Raw genomic sequence first — 15161 nt, 5'->3', positions numbered from 1 at the left:
AAAAAACTGATGTACAAGTAAAATCATATACAAAATTCTAACGGCATCTAATAGCAAAATGTGTAATTTTGACACAAAAGATGATTATTAATTTCTTCAATCTTTTTCATGCATGTTAAAGCCAGATATGATAAAGTTTTTACAAAAATGTAAAATAATTTACTAGAAGTCACTTAGCAAACACAATGAATAATTAGGATGTAAAATAGAAAATCAGATATTCAAACACATAGTGTACAAATATTTTGTCCATTCCAAAAAAAAAATTAACACACAATGAAGTAAACTGGATATACAATGTTACATGTAGACACACTTTACGTATTGGTATCCAAGTTGCCGTTGATAAAAGTGCCATACACGACCAAAAATCCAAATATACTTTTCCCACCCAAAATAACCTATAAACAACAAAGTTACAACATCACATGCACATAATACAACTCAACAAACCAACAAAAATCATGATGTATCAACACTTATTCTGGAATCTCTTTTCAAGATTCTTAGCTGGAAACACTCCCAAGGGGTCAGAACACTCACATCACTTTCAATGCAATCTGTGTAAAAATCTTTGGGTAATTTTGTAATTTCACAACTGTAAAATCTTTTAAATAAATTTTTAAACTTTTTTGGAATTAATATCATGATATCACTCTTTCATGGTCCCTCTTGTGACACCACTCGTGAATATGCACATTTTTTTACTCTTTCTTGTGCTAACATGCACCACCACCACCGTCGTCGCCACCGTCAACCACCACCGTCGTATGCTCCACCAACCATTCTTCCCACAAGTCAACCCAACACTCCCTCCAACACAACCTCCGACCACACTACCACCATTGTCACCACCGTCGCTAAATGTCCCATTTTTATCCACCCCAGGGCCCACCACATCCCCACCGGCCGACCACCCGTTCTTCCAAACATTCCCATCACCACCACTACCTCCGACCACCACCACCACCGCCTCTTTTCCGGCCAACATTTCAAGTCTCAGCCTACCCACATCACCAAAACCCAAACCGTCGTCAAAACTCGTACCCATCGCCATTGCTCTCTCAGTGGTCGCTATTATTATTCTTTCCATTGTTTTAGCTCTAAAAATTAAAAAGCGGAAAAACAATAGCGACGAATCTCAGTCTTTTAGCGACGAAAAGCTTCCCAATGATGGCGTGTTTAGTTCCGCTGTTAATAACAATGGGAGCAATAGTTACAACCGTATTCCAAAGCTTAACCGCCCGTCGCAAACGAGCTCCGAGTTTCTTTACCTCGGGACGCTTGTAAACTCCCATGGCGGTGGAGGAGTGGATGCTACAAACACACATGGAAATAATAATAATAATATTAATGGTGATAGGGAGCCAACTTTGGAGAAAGTTGGCTCCCCAGAGCTACGCCCACTACCGCCATTAAGCGGCAACATTGGGCGTAGCCAACCTGGTTTCCAAACACGTAGTTTGGAAACCAATGAAGCTTCAGGGGATGAAGCGTTTGACGCTCTGTATTCCCCGGAAGCTTCAGCTGGTGGTAGAACGACGGCGGAGGTCGGACCCCATGACTCGAGAAGGAGTGTGGGGTCTGGTTCGTCGTCGTTCTACTCGTCTTCGAGTTCAGGCTCTCCGGCGAGGTCTATTTCGTTAAGTATTTCCCCGCCGGTTAGTTTGAGTCCTCGTAACTCGAGGATGAAGTCGCCGGATCTGGTAGCGGTTCACACCGCTCCTCCGCCGACTCGACCAGCTCCACCACCGCCTCCGCCACCGATACATCTTTACACAATCCCTTCTCCGGAAGTTGGGTTGAGTAAAGATAGTCTAGAGTCATCGCCTAGACTGTCGAATTCGTCAAATGATCAAAACTTTGCTCCGTTTAAAATACCACCGCCTCCGCCGCCAACGAACCACCCGGATATCACACCGCCGGATGCTCGGTTAAATCCACCGGTTTTAATCAAACCTTCAAGAACTGTTTTGCCGGTAAATCAAGAAAATCTTGAAATGAATGAGAAAACATTAAAGCCAAAATTAAAACCACTTCATTGGGATAAAGTGAGAGCAAGCTCTGATCGTGAAATGGTGTGGGACCATCTCAAATCCAGCTCATTCAAGTAAGAAATCAAACTAGGTTTCGGCTATAACGGAACCAAAAACCAAAACTTTGGTTTTTGTGTTGTTGAAACAGTTCGGTTTTGGTTTTTCAGTTTTCGTTTTGGTTTTGGTTCAGTTTTATCGGCTTTTGCTATCAGAGCTTGAAAATTCTATGCCTAAAAACAGTTATCAAAAAATAATGAATTTATGTGTAATATAAATAATTTTGTTAATTGTAAAACAATAGACTATTATACATTTATTATAAGTTTGATAAGAAATATTTTAGTTACATATTTATTAAATTCTTAAAATAATTAATATAAAATATAAAAACACAAAAAATCAGAATTCGATTCGGTTTTTTCCAGTTTTTATTACATGCAAAACCAAAACGTGAGTTCGGTTCTTACAAAAACATAAAACCCAACTGTTGGTTTTTGTTTCGGTTCGTTTTCGGTTTCTTGCACACGCCTAGATAAACAATACACTCTTCACTATATGTGGTATAGTGTGTGTGTTTTAGTGTAAATTTACTTATAATATATGATTTGGGTTTTTTCTAATATTTTTAGTGTTTATTACAGATTAAATGAAGAGATGATTGAGACATTATTCATTGTCAAACCACCTAACCCAAGTAATTTAAATGAAAAATCGCCGGTAAAGCGACCGATTCTTCCTTCACTAAATGACCAAGTAAACCAAGTGCTTGATCCAAAGAAGTCACAAAACATCTCAATCGCGTTAAGGGCACTTAATGTGACAACCGAAGAAGTTTGTGATGCCCTTTTAGAAGGTAAATAATATTTTCTAATGTTTGTCAAAATGCTGTAATTGATGATTATGTTCGTGTTTAACTATGTTTGTCAATAGGTAACGTAAGTGCGCTTAGAATTGAGCTTCTTGAAAGTTTATTCAAAATGGTTCCAACGAAAGAAGAAGAGCGTAAACTAAAAGATTATCGTGATGACTCACCTTATAAGCTTGGTCCAGCTGAGATGTTCCTGAAAGCCGTGCTTGATGTGCCTTTTGCGTTTAAAAGAATTGGCGCTATGCTTTATGTTTCGAATTTTGATTCCGAAGTTGAGTATCTTAAAGGATCGTTTCAAACTCTTAAGGTAAATACCATTGCTCTAGCTTATTCTCATCATACTTCAAGTAGTTCTGTAAACGAACACGAACTGAATGAACACAAACTGGACTTGTATGTGTATGTTCTTTTAACTTTAACTGAACAAACGAGTGGAACACTAGTGGGCCTTGTTTGTGTTCATTAGTTTAACATTAACAACGTTTGTTGTTAACGAGCACGGGCATTTCAATGAATGGATTTTCTTGTTCATTTTTGTTCTTTAAGAAAACGAGTCAAATGACTGTGTTGTTTGTGATTAACAATCACCAATTACATGTAGACAACAAAATGGATTGGTGGCCTTTCGCCTTTCGGGGCAATGGTTTTAGAACGGGCTAGAATAAATTGTTTGTATGAATATGTAAACAAACATAATGTCATAACAAAACTTAATGTATGAACATAAACGAAAGTTCCAGATTGTAAATGAACAAATGACATGTGTTCATGTTCGTTTGTTTAATTAAACAAACAATTTGTCTTTAACATAAACAAACTTCCCGCTGAACAGTACACAAAGTACCTTATGTTACACGATCATACTTCATTATTGAAGGTACCTAACCGTTTAACCGCTGAATGTAAATCAGGCTGCTTGTGAGGAACTTAGAAGCAACAGAATGTTCTTAAAACTTCTGGAAGCCGTTCTCAAAACTGGAAACCGTATGAACATCGGTACAAACCGTGGCGACGCAGAGGCATTCAAGCTCGACACCCTCCTCAAACTCATCGATGTCAAGGGCGCCGATGGCAAAACAACCCTTTTACATTTTGTGGTACAAGAAATTATTAGAACTGAAGGTGCTCGGCCCACCAACCCCACCACTAACCAACCCGCAAACGGTCTTCAAACTATCTCAAACTTGTGTTCTGACCTTTCAAATGTTAAGAAAGCTGCAGCCATGGATTCCGAGGCTCTTAAAGCGGATGTTGTGAGACTATTGAACGGGATTTCTAATACTATCGATGTTGTTAAACTGATGGAAAGCACAAAGTTTTCTGATTCAATGAGCAGATTCTTGAACGTTGCGCAACATGAGGTGATGAAGATTCAAGTTCAAGAAAGTGAAACACTTTGTTTGGTTAAGGAAATAACTGAATATTTTCATGGGAACTCTGCTAAAGAAGAAGCTCATCCGTTAAGGATATTTATGGTTGTGAGGGATTTCTTGACGGTTCTTGATATTGTGTGCAAAGAAGTAGGGATGTTAAGTGACCGGATGATGGTTAATTCGGTTCATAAGTTTCCGGTTCCAGTAAACCCGACTCCGGTTTTTGATGGGTTTCATGGAAGGGGACAGTATAGTTCTTCGGACGATGAAAGCTCGTGTTCTTTGTAGGTATTTCTAAAGATAAATGTTTAGATGATTTTGGGTAGATTTTGAATGGGTGGGAAGAACAAGAAAATGAAGTCCCTGTAAAAAGGTTGGATCACTATTAATTAAGTTTGTCAATCATGAAGAAATCACTATTAATTAAGGTTGGATCACTGTTAATTTGTTTTCCACTCTGGGAACACTATTATTGCTTGAAAATTGTTTGGTTAATTGGTTTATGAATGAAGTTTTGATATCAATTTCCAAATGGGGAAAATTTCGGGCATGCCCTTGCGAGTAAAGAGATTCAAACTTTGTCCGTTTAACAAAATCGCACAAATGCCCCCCCCCCCCCTCTCTTCCTTCAAAGTACTTGTCACGCCTAGATTTATAGCAAGACCGAGTATTTGCAGACACCAATCAAATTAAAAACTGATGCATGACACTAAACTAGCCGTGGGTCATGTCCACCCCCCCCCCCCCCTCAATATACATTAAAAGAATAAAACTTAATTAGTTGGGATGACTCTTTTGGCTTCAGTATGGTTTCCACGAGTATTTTAGTGCCAGGGACGATATTTTTGGCTTCGAATCTGGACTCCACGAGTAGTTTGGTGCCACGTTCACATGGCTCTCGCATGCACGGGGCCAGATCGAAGACACGTGGTTTTGGGTTGGTCTGGTTTTGATCGTTGGGTGATGTTATTCGGCCAGTGTTGTTTGAATTTGGAAGAACGTTGCGTATGGCTATAATAAGGGTAAAACAAAGGTTGAGCCCCCAATTTGACATATGGGCGGCAAGGTCAAGGGTGTAGCCGCTTATCAACCTAGATAATCTATTATTCATCGAATGAGCGTGTAGGGCTGAGAGTTCGGGAATTGGATGCCTCCCTTTGTTATGTTCGAAATTGGGTGATCCACTGGTGACTACTAAAGAAGATCAAGGTGGCCCTGCGTTTCACAGGGGTGTGGAATATGGTAAGTCGTCAATTGAAAAGAATTTTGTCTTGAATCACGTAATTGACGCGATCATAAACCGATCTCTTGGATAGACTTAAAGTCATGTCGTGTTCCATGTCAACTCATTTAAGTTCACTTGTGAATACGATTGATTTAGTAACTCAAATAACTGCTATGTATTCACTAAAAGATACAGATAATACATATTTTTCTCTCTTTGTATTTTAGTTGTAATAACTAGTTGAAACACAGGACCATTGTTCTTGAAAACTGACATAAATAGGAGGTGGTAAACTAGTAAGAATTCAAGGACAAGAAGGTTAAAAATATACGTGTAACATAATTATACATATAGGATTACTTGCTTCAAACCAAAGGAACTCAAAACACAATAAAAAGTCATACATTATTTGTCTTCAAAGTAAATATCTAATGCGACAAGTTACGACATATTCCAGCTCGATCTTGATTCCAATCCAAGAGCACCTCCATACCTACAATTTAAGATAATGAAGCAATATCTATCTATAATTATTATATTTTGTTGTTTTATCGTTAATCAACCTACCTCGTGTATGACCAACAACTGCATTCTCATTGTAACAACTCATTCTTCAGTATTCATCTGCAAAAAACTCGAAAATAATTCATGTGGACTTGTAGGGTCCCATATGTCATAGATATCCTAAAGATGAATGTATTTACATACCCTTTGGATCATCCGTATAGTAGTCCATATCCAACATTCCGTTCTCCTGTAAAAGTATCAAGTGACGTTAAGTTGCATAATAGCAAAAAAAAAAAAAAAAAATTATTGATTTATCAGGATATTCATTTTTCATGCCTCAAGCTGTGCTTTAATATAATCATTAATATTGCTATACGGGTTTCCTTCATGCTCAAATTTGATCTTGGGTATATCATTATCTCCATCACTCCATCTATTCATGCTTGGGCAGTCTTGCACTGTAAGAGACTTCAAAGATGGGTATTTGATGATAGAATGGCCAGAGTAGAAACTCTCCAATTTGGGAAGATCAATAAGGTAAATATTACTAAGGGGGAGCATGTCAGTTTCAACTCCAGCTGCTTGCTCATCCACAGCCGACATAACAACCAGCCGACATAACAACCATCATGTTCCTACATTGTGAAATTGATAATTCTCTCAGATTCTCAAGCCCTTGTGCTACACTTACAGAGAATAACTCTGATAAGGAGTCACAATCTGCAATGTGGATTTTGGCAAGATTACAAAAGATTTTATATTCATGTGGTATATCCCATAGAACTTCCAACTTATTCAGGTCAGACAAATTTAGTTCTTTCACTTTGGGAAAAAACACTCTATTTGTTTTTCTTTTACCATGTTCATTCAATGTAAGGTCACATGTCTTCACCAAGCTTCTAACATTTTCACACTCAGAGAATTCCAGACACCTTAATTGTTCAAAACCTGCTGGACAAACTGGTAGGATGTTATCCAAATCTTTAATCCCCCCCACATATAACCCTTCACTTGCCTGAATCAGTTTCGTAATTGTCATTGTGAATGGGAAGCTAGTTTTTGACATTTTCAGGGTGCGTTTACAACCAAGGTTACTGAACTGGTACATATCGTCCTGAATTTGAAATTCTGTCAAAGCTTCAACGTCAAAATCTTCTGGAATATAATCTAATCTAGAAGCTCTTAAATTCAGAACTTTTAGGGACTGCAATTTACTTAGTTCCCTAAGAAAACTACAATCGCCATCCTCCTTTAACCAAACATACAACTTTTCCAACCTAATGAGCTCTGATATGACACCATGTGTTACGAAAGAAAGATCACAGTCGTAAACATATAGCACCCTTAAATTGGTCAATTGTCCAATCTCTTTAGGGATATGTTTAATTCCAGTGCTTGTGAGAATTAGAATCTCAAGGCATGTTAACTTCCCAAGTATGGAAATTTCATAGAGAGATTCATTTCTAGATAGATCTAGCATGAGGAGTTCCTTAAGCTGCTCTAGTGATCGTGGGAGATATGAAATCTTGTTACGCGACATATCTAAACTTTAAGCCTTTTCATATGTTGAAAGAAATCATCGGGCACAATTGAAAGTTCATTGTCTTGTATAAGAAAAGTATCTAGCTGTGGGAAAAGAAGTTCATGATCAGGAAGCTTACTGATTTTATTTCCCATGAGCGATACCTTATTGTAGCTTTCTAAGTGTTTTTTTGGTTGCCATTCTCTCAAACCTTTCCCGGACCGCACCCAAAACTTGTCATTACCTTCAGAAGTAACGAGCATTGCCATATCACGAACAAGATCGTGCATTTGGAATATATTGTTTCCGAATATGTTATCAGGCAATAACAAAAAGGATGATTTAAGGGTGTCGATAGCCCCTCGAACTATATGTTTTGCATCCTGTATGCTGCAATCAGGATCATCAAATATCCCTAGAGCCAACCCATAATATTCCAACCTGCTAAGGTCAATGTATGCATCTTCCGAGAACAAACTACACAATAAGAAGCACGATTTAGCAATTTTATTTTTAAGATTGTCGTAGCTTAGCTTCAATTGTAGTATTCCTTTTATTTTGTACTCGACGTCCCTTGAGATAGGATTACACAGTCGATTAAGTGCTGCCACCCAACTTTCCATTGCTTTGCCCTTCAAAGCCTTTCCTACAGCTTGAAGGAAGAGTGGCAATCCACCACATTCTTCAACAATACCCAAACCAACTTGTTTTAATTTAGCATCCCATTCACGTTTACCAACCACTTGTTCAAAAAGGGCCCATGCTTCGTTTTCTTTTAAAGGGTTTAATTCGATAGCCGTAGCATTCATCGCATTACACACATCTCTCTCTCTAGATGTAAGCAAAATCTTGCAATTCATGTAGCGACTCCCACATGGAATGCCCACTTCATCTAGCTTCAATTCTTTCCAAACGTCATCTAGGATAATTAGAACCCTCTCTCCATTTTGTATTCTTCTTGCTGCTACTTCAACAGTTTTCTTAATTTTTTCTTCAACAATATCTTGTGAGACTGCTATAAATTCGATACAATCAAACTCATTCTTCATATTTGCAGCAACTTCACTGGCTAGGGTAGTTTTACCTACACCTCCTAATCCAATGATTCCAACTATTTGTAGATCTTTTACGGCTTGAATAATGGTTTTCAAAGTAGACTTTTGGGTATCAATGTTTTCAAGATCTTTTGCCTGGTAGAGGTCTGTGAATCCTGGGGTGGGAAGAGGGTCGAAGACAAAATTTTCAAAACACTTACCTTCTTTTTTGAGTTGAAGAAGAGTAGAAGTTTTCTTTGTTGCCGTCCTACTGTCACGATGGAGGGTGCCCAAATTAACACAAAAACATGAGCGGTTGGTCTTCTCGGATTCATCTTCTCCGGCAATAAACTTTGTGGCTTCGGATATTATAACATTTGCGTTATTTATCCATTTTTCCAGTTCTCTAGTATCCTTCCCTTTATCTTTAGCAACCTGCATTCGTCCCTGAAGCATTTCTTTCATATCTATGAGATTTTTAACTTCCTCATCAACAATTTTAATATTTTTAGAGCAATTCCACATGTAGCCAATCTCCCTTTTAGCCACACCAAACAATAAGTCCATCACATATCCAGCCAAGGAACTAGCGCACTCCATATGACTTTAAATGGAAAAGTAATCCAAAGGATAGCACGTGGATCTATAAGAAACAAACATACGATTAAACAAACACCAAGAACCAAAATAGTGAAATGATGAAATAATACGAAGAATGAAATCTGTAGGACCTCGTTTTGTATATTAGTCTTTTGTATTTACTCATTTGATTAGCGTTTTATTTTAGTTAGCTTGTCGGTTTGTTCTTGTATGTTGGTCCCGAGGCCATGTAAACAAAGCCCATTGGGCCGTAATAATGTTAAGATGGTGCATGAGAAAATACACTATAACACAACCTTTTTGCAAACCTTATCTTCTCAACAAATCCGTTCTCTCTCTCAACTTTCCTAATCGGGTAATAAGAAACCCAAACAAGATCCGAGATCTCGGTTCCTCACTAGTGATTTCCGCTAGCTAGTGTTGAAATTGATCCAAGAACACTAGTTGTTTGTTGTTTGATCCGTCCATAGGACCTACAATTGGTATCAGAGCTTTCGGCTCTACTAGTTGTGGATCTTGGGTCACAACCTTAGATTTTGGTCTTGTTTGTGTGTTGAAGACTTGTTTTCAAGTGCTTAAGTGGGTCTACGGGTTCACTAGTTGATAAAAAATGTGTTTACTAGCTTGAAAGAAAAGTGTTCTTTGCTTCGAGTGTGTGAAAGTGGTTGTTTGTGTTATTGTGGTGTTAAAGTTGTTAAAAGTTCATGATATATGTTGTTAAAGTCTTCAAAATGGGTGGTACTTAGATATACAAAGTAGAGTTTAATTCGAGTTTCCTAAAGAAGAAAAGTTTGAAAAGACATGAAGTACACTCCTACTTTCCTAAAACATATCTAATTGAATTTGCAACCATTCAAATCCTTGAACCCATTCTAATCGAATTTCAAAACCAATCGAATCGAATTTCTATTCGATTGCTTTTAAAAATCGATTCAATTCAAATTTCAATTCGATTCAATTGCATTTCAATTCGATTCGTTTATACCAGTTCGATTTAAATCCTTTCAGATTCGATTGGTTTGTACTTGGAACTTTCCACAAAATATGTTTGTGAAATGTTTGGAATTAAAACTTGTTTTGCACAATGACTTCTGAGACTGAAGAGATTAAGAGTTTTATAATATTTGAAAATTAGGACGGGACAACTAATAAACCTCCTAAACTGCTTAAGTGGGACAATAACTTCGAAGAATTCAAATGACGTTTCAAGAACTATATTAGAATAACTGATTATGCTCTTCTTAGAGCTATTGGGGCGGGTCCTTACATTCATACAACTGATACTTCTAGCTGATGAAGATAAGAAAATGTCGAGTCATGTTCAAAAGGCCTATGGCGTTCTTAATGTGTGTCTCTCACTAGAAATTGCTCAAACTCTGAGGGAACACACCACTGCCAAAGGCTTATGAGATGCGTTGGTAAACTAATTTGAAGGAAATGTAGAAATGAGGAACAACAAGAAATCCATGTTGAAGGGTGAATTCAATATGTTTAACCATGTGCAAGGAGAAACCGTTAGAAACCTTATTCATAGGGTTGAAACATTGATCACCAGATGAAGAGTGCTGGCATTGATTATGATCAAATTGAAATTAATGACGAGTTTTTGAACTCCTTACCATACACCTGGAACAGTAGTATGATCACCATCAAGAGAACAACGAACCTTCAAATCACTTCTCTCTGATTTGACATCCACCATCAAGTCATTTTAAATGGATGACAAGCTCAGACTGGGTAACCACATAAGTTCTCTAAATCATGCTGGAATTTCAACTGGGTCTGGAGTCAGTATAACTTTTCTAAGCCAAGCACATCCCACCATTCATCCAGCTGATGGGGTTAAGATGTTTTCCACTCAACCAACTCAGAACTCTGCATTCAAGACTGCTGCTAGCTAGTCCACAAGCACCATCTAGTTCAACTTCCTTTCTAGATGCGGTTAATAAAATTGTTGAGCAAGCTTTGAAGGCTCATGGAATTAAGAAACCCTCAAGTAGCCCATCCTACTCAACTCCTCAAATTTATGATTTACATGTGGCTCAATTTTATGCTTTTATGGCAAGCCATGAGGAGTTACTGCAAGGAAAACTGCTACCTCCTTCATTTCAACAAAGAGACATTTCCGAGATCAACAAGAAGAATCTCAAAAAATATGGACATCAAGTATCAGAGGGAAATGGCTATTCACCGAGCCTCGAGCTTCATGAAGAAATATGGCAAGAACAGCTTCAAAGATTCAGATGGGAATGGAATTGGATTTGACAAGGAAATGCACAAATCAATCCAAGGCTACAAACGACATCAAGATCATTGAAGTGTCTGATAACGAAGGTGGGAGAAGTGGTGATAAAATGCCTGAGTAGAGTTCCTCCTCTAAACCAAAAGTTCTACGAATTGGTCAAGGCAACTCATCAAAATGGAACTCTGGTTCAGCTCAAAGGCCATGATCACTCTATCAGCTAAAGGAACCAAGCCAGATTGGGAAGATAATCAATTTGTTGAGCTAATCAATCCTTTAACCTTTCTCGGGATGGCATTTGAGAATAAAGACCAACTCTCATCAAGCTTTGCTGCTGAGGCATATCAAAACGTCTCAGACATTCCTGAGGTACACAAACTTTGCACTCAAGCTTGTATTGATTAAATTTAGAACTATAGAACTCACAATGCTGCCTTGATAGATAAAAATCTTAGCCTTAAATGTCAGAATGACTATTACAAGAAGGCTGAAAAGATTTTTTCCACTAGGATTAAAACTCACAATAATGATATGGCTAAACTAAATGAGAAATTATTTCAGTGTAATAAACTAGCTGAGTTTCATGAAAGACGCGTTGTAGAACTAAACGCTAAAATCGAGAAGCTAGAGTTAGACTTAGCTCAAAGAAAGATAGCCGTAGAAAGATTTGAGTTAGCCTCTGATAAAATAAATGGGATTATTGGGTGAAACAAAAGACAGTCATAGGATATGATAATGCAGTTGTTCCACCTTAATTTAATGAGAATTATACTAGCCTATCTCATTTTAGTTTCAATACCACACATGAGGACGAAATGGTCTATGGTATTGGTCATGTGCCAAAACCAAAGACATTTATCCCTCCTGTCCCTAAAATTATTGATCCCATTCCTTCAACAGTTAGTTCAAATGTTAGTTTATTTTCTTTAGCAGGTCATGTAGAAGAAAGTGAATGTGTGGTAAAGAACATGTGTTATGAAGAGAAAAGAGTTTTAAATTAACTTTTTGATTCCAACTTGAATCTAAAAAAATCATTTAATAACTCAGCATGTAATAACAATACTTTGAAAAACAATTTGAATGATCATGTAAATTGTGAGAGCGTTGATGTAGGCACTTCTCAAAATTCTTTGAATGAAAATGATAGTTTTGTTTTTTACAGTGAATGTGAGACTATTTATGATGAAACTTTCGTTAAATGTAATATGAGTACTAATATGGTTGATGAATCGAACATAACTAGTTGCTTATCAAAAGATTGTAAAGTCGAGGAATATTGTAATAAAAGAAAAGTTTTTGAGAATGAAAAGGCTAGCACCTCAAGTAAATATATTCCACCTCACAAAATTCTTTCTTTATATCCACTAATCGTTATAAACGTCCTCAAATATACAATCATTTGGATAATAACTATTATGATTATCTCCAACAAGATTATGCTAATTCATATTATTCAAATGTATTTGATGATAGAGGCTACAAATCAAATAACATCCATATTCCTTTCCAAGCATCACCTTTTTCACCACACTGTGTATATCATAGTTCCGATGAGTTCTATAGGGACTCTAGATTAAAGTGTTGTTTCGTTTGCGGTAATCCATCTCACCTTGCAAGACATTGCAAGAACTGGCATAGACAACAAAAGAAACTGAACAATCCATTTAATCAATTATGTTCTAAAGCTACACTAAGCTCAAGAATTGATCAATATGATAGTTCTGCCAGTGAAATGGATGTGAAATCCAACAACAATGGGAAAACCAGAAAACCTTTTTAGATAACCAAAAAGAAAAGATCAAAAAGGGATTCTAAGACTGAAGTCGAAGAACCCATCAAAAAGAAATGAGAAAAGGATCCCAAAGATCGAAAGATATGAGGATTTTCTTTTAAAACCTAGAATAAGACGGTCCAAAAGGTCTTATAAACATAGGAAGCATGCATCTGCATGGGTTCCTAGAGAGAGTTCTTCTGATTCTGACACTCCTCAACACTTTATAATTCCAGAAAATAAAATAAAATAAAATTTGTTAACTTTGTGGTTGACTTTCCCGAGACAACTAAGACTCGGGAACCCGTGTCTAATTAGTTGCTAATGTGTTTAGGTCAGTCAAGAAGGCCTGCCAACAGTATTTGGTACTTAGACAGTGGCTGCACCGACACATGATAGGAGACGAGTCCTTACTATTTGACGTTCAACCGTTCGACGGTGGACACATTTCATTTGCCGGTGACATGGGAGGAAATATCACAAAAAGAGGAAGAGTATCAAATGGAATCCTGACGCTTGATGATGTCAATCTTGTTGAACAGCTCAACCACAATCTACTTAGTGTTTCACAAATTTGTGACCGAGAGTACTCAATTCTATTCACGGAAATGAATGTTTGATATTAAAACGAGGTTTCAAAGTCCCCGAGGAACGGATCTTGGTGCGTACTCCAAGGCATAATGATGCTTATATATTGGACATGAATAGTTCTTACTCACGTAAGTTCGCTTCATGTTTAATATCTAAAGCCTCGGAGAACGACTCATCTCTATGGCATAGATGTCAAAACCTTTAAGAATTTAAATAAATTGGTCAAAGGTGAGCATGTGAGGGGATTGCCTGTCAAAACCTTCTCTTGCATTGAAAAATGTATTTCTTTCTCCAAATGCAATCAACACAAGCTCCCTCATAAGCCCAAGATGGTCAATACCATAGATTCCATTCTTCAACTGTTACATATGAATTTATTTGGTCCAATTCATCCTTTGAAAATCGGCCGAAAAGCCCATTGTCTTGTGAATACTGATGATTTATGTCATTTCAGTTGGACTTTTCTTTTAGGGCATAAGGATGAAACCGCTCGGTTTTTGATCAAATTCATTACTCATGTGGAGAGGCAGACATAAAAGAAGGTAAAGTGTATCAGAAGTGACAACGGGACCAAGTTCTGCAACAAAACAGTAGATGAACTCTGTCACTTAAATGGAATAGATTGCCAGTTCAGCGTTCCGTACACTCCACAACGGAATATGTTAACTGAACGTCGCAACCGAACACTGATTGAAGCTACAAGAACTTTGCTATCAGACTCCAAACATCCATTACTATTTTGGGGTGAAGCCATCAATGTTGCATGCTTCATACAAACCGAGTGATCATCAACAAACGCTTGAAGAAGACTCCTTTTGAAGTTTCTACAAGACTAAGCCGCATGTCAACTACTTCAAGAAATTTGGATGTCCATGCACTTTGCTCCATACGGACGCTCACCCAAATCCTAAGTTTGCTAAAAAGGCCGATGAGTGTTACTTTGTTGGATATGCTCCCAACAAAGCCGCTTATCGTGTCTACAACCAGAAGACCAGGGTGATTGTGGAATCCTTCAACATTGACCGGCAAGAGCTTAACGCCGCTGATGCTCGCACGGACCCAACTGGATGTTGACTATGATTACTTGTTCAATCAGTTCAATGGCATGTCTTTCCCACCATCAAACCGTACTCAAGTTCCAACTTCTTTTCCTGAACCACTATTGATACAAACTCTTGTCAACAGCTTGCTTGATGTCAATCTGTCTGCTGGTCCTTCCAACAGATTTGCTCCACCTGCAATCCCTCCTCTAGCAAATAATAATCCAGTTGTCAACAGTGCTGCTTCTCAGTCCGCTGATTCAACCGATCTGGTAGCCGTAAAAAACGCATCTGATTCCGATTCATAAGACTCATATATGTCAGCTGACAATGTGGAACATATCCAGACTAA

General features: G+C 37.7%; 1 protein-coding gene and 1 pseudogene across 1 annotated transcript; one reads left to right on the top strand and one right to left on the bottom strand.

Moving 5' to 3' along the window:
• Nucleotides 1-465: 465 nt before the first annotated feature.
• LOC143537506 (formin-like protein 2) lies at nt 466-4833 on the top strand. Its single transcript, XM_077031262.1, has 4 exons — nt 466-2110; nt 2678-2889; nt 2967-3211; nt 3816-4833. Exons 1-4 carry the CDS (start codon nt 663-665, stop codon nt 4563-4565), a joined length of 2655 nt encoding a protein of 884 aa, XP_076887377.1. The 5' UTR covers nt 466-662; the 3' UTR covers nt 4566-4833.
• Nucleotides 4834-6202: 1369 nt separating this feature from the next.
• On the bottom strand, nt 6203-9165 carry LOC143537464 (putative disease resistance protein At1g61300; annotated as a pseudogene).
• Nucleotides 9166-15161: the final 5996 nt, after the last annotated feature.

This window comes from Bidens hawaiensis, unplaced genomic scaffold (assembly GCF_021521415.1).
Source record: "Bidens hawaiensis isolate Kalapana, Puna unplaced genomic scaffold, B.hawaiensis_p1.1 tig00011192_1, whole genome shotgun sequence".
NCBI classification, from domain to species: domain Eukaryota; kingdom Viridiplantae; phylum Streptophyta; class Magnoliopsida; order Asterales; family Asteraceae; genus Bidens; species Bidens hawaiensis.
This window is presented reverse-complemented; position numbering and strand designations above follow the sequence as displayed.

Excerpts from the sequence above, each read along its gene's own strand:
- LOC143537506 (XM_077031262.1), top strand. The coding sequence starts at position 663 with ATGGTCCCTCTTGTGACACCACTCGTGAATATGCACATTTTTTTACTC. Across the intron at positions 2,890-2,966 it reads TTGTGATGCCCTTTTAGAAG|GTAACGTAAGTGCGCTTAGA; the intron begins GTAAATAATATT and ends GTTTGTCAATAG. Across the intron at positions 3,212-3,815 it reads GATCGTTTCAAACTCTTAAG|GCTGCTTGTGAGGAACTTAG; the intron begins GTAAATACCATT and ends AATGTAAATCAG.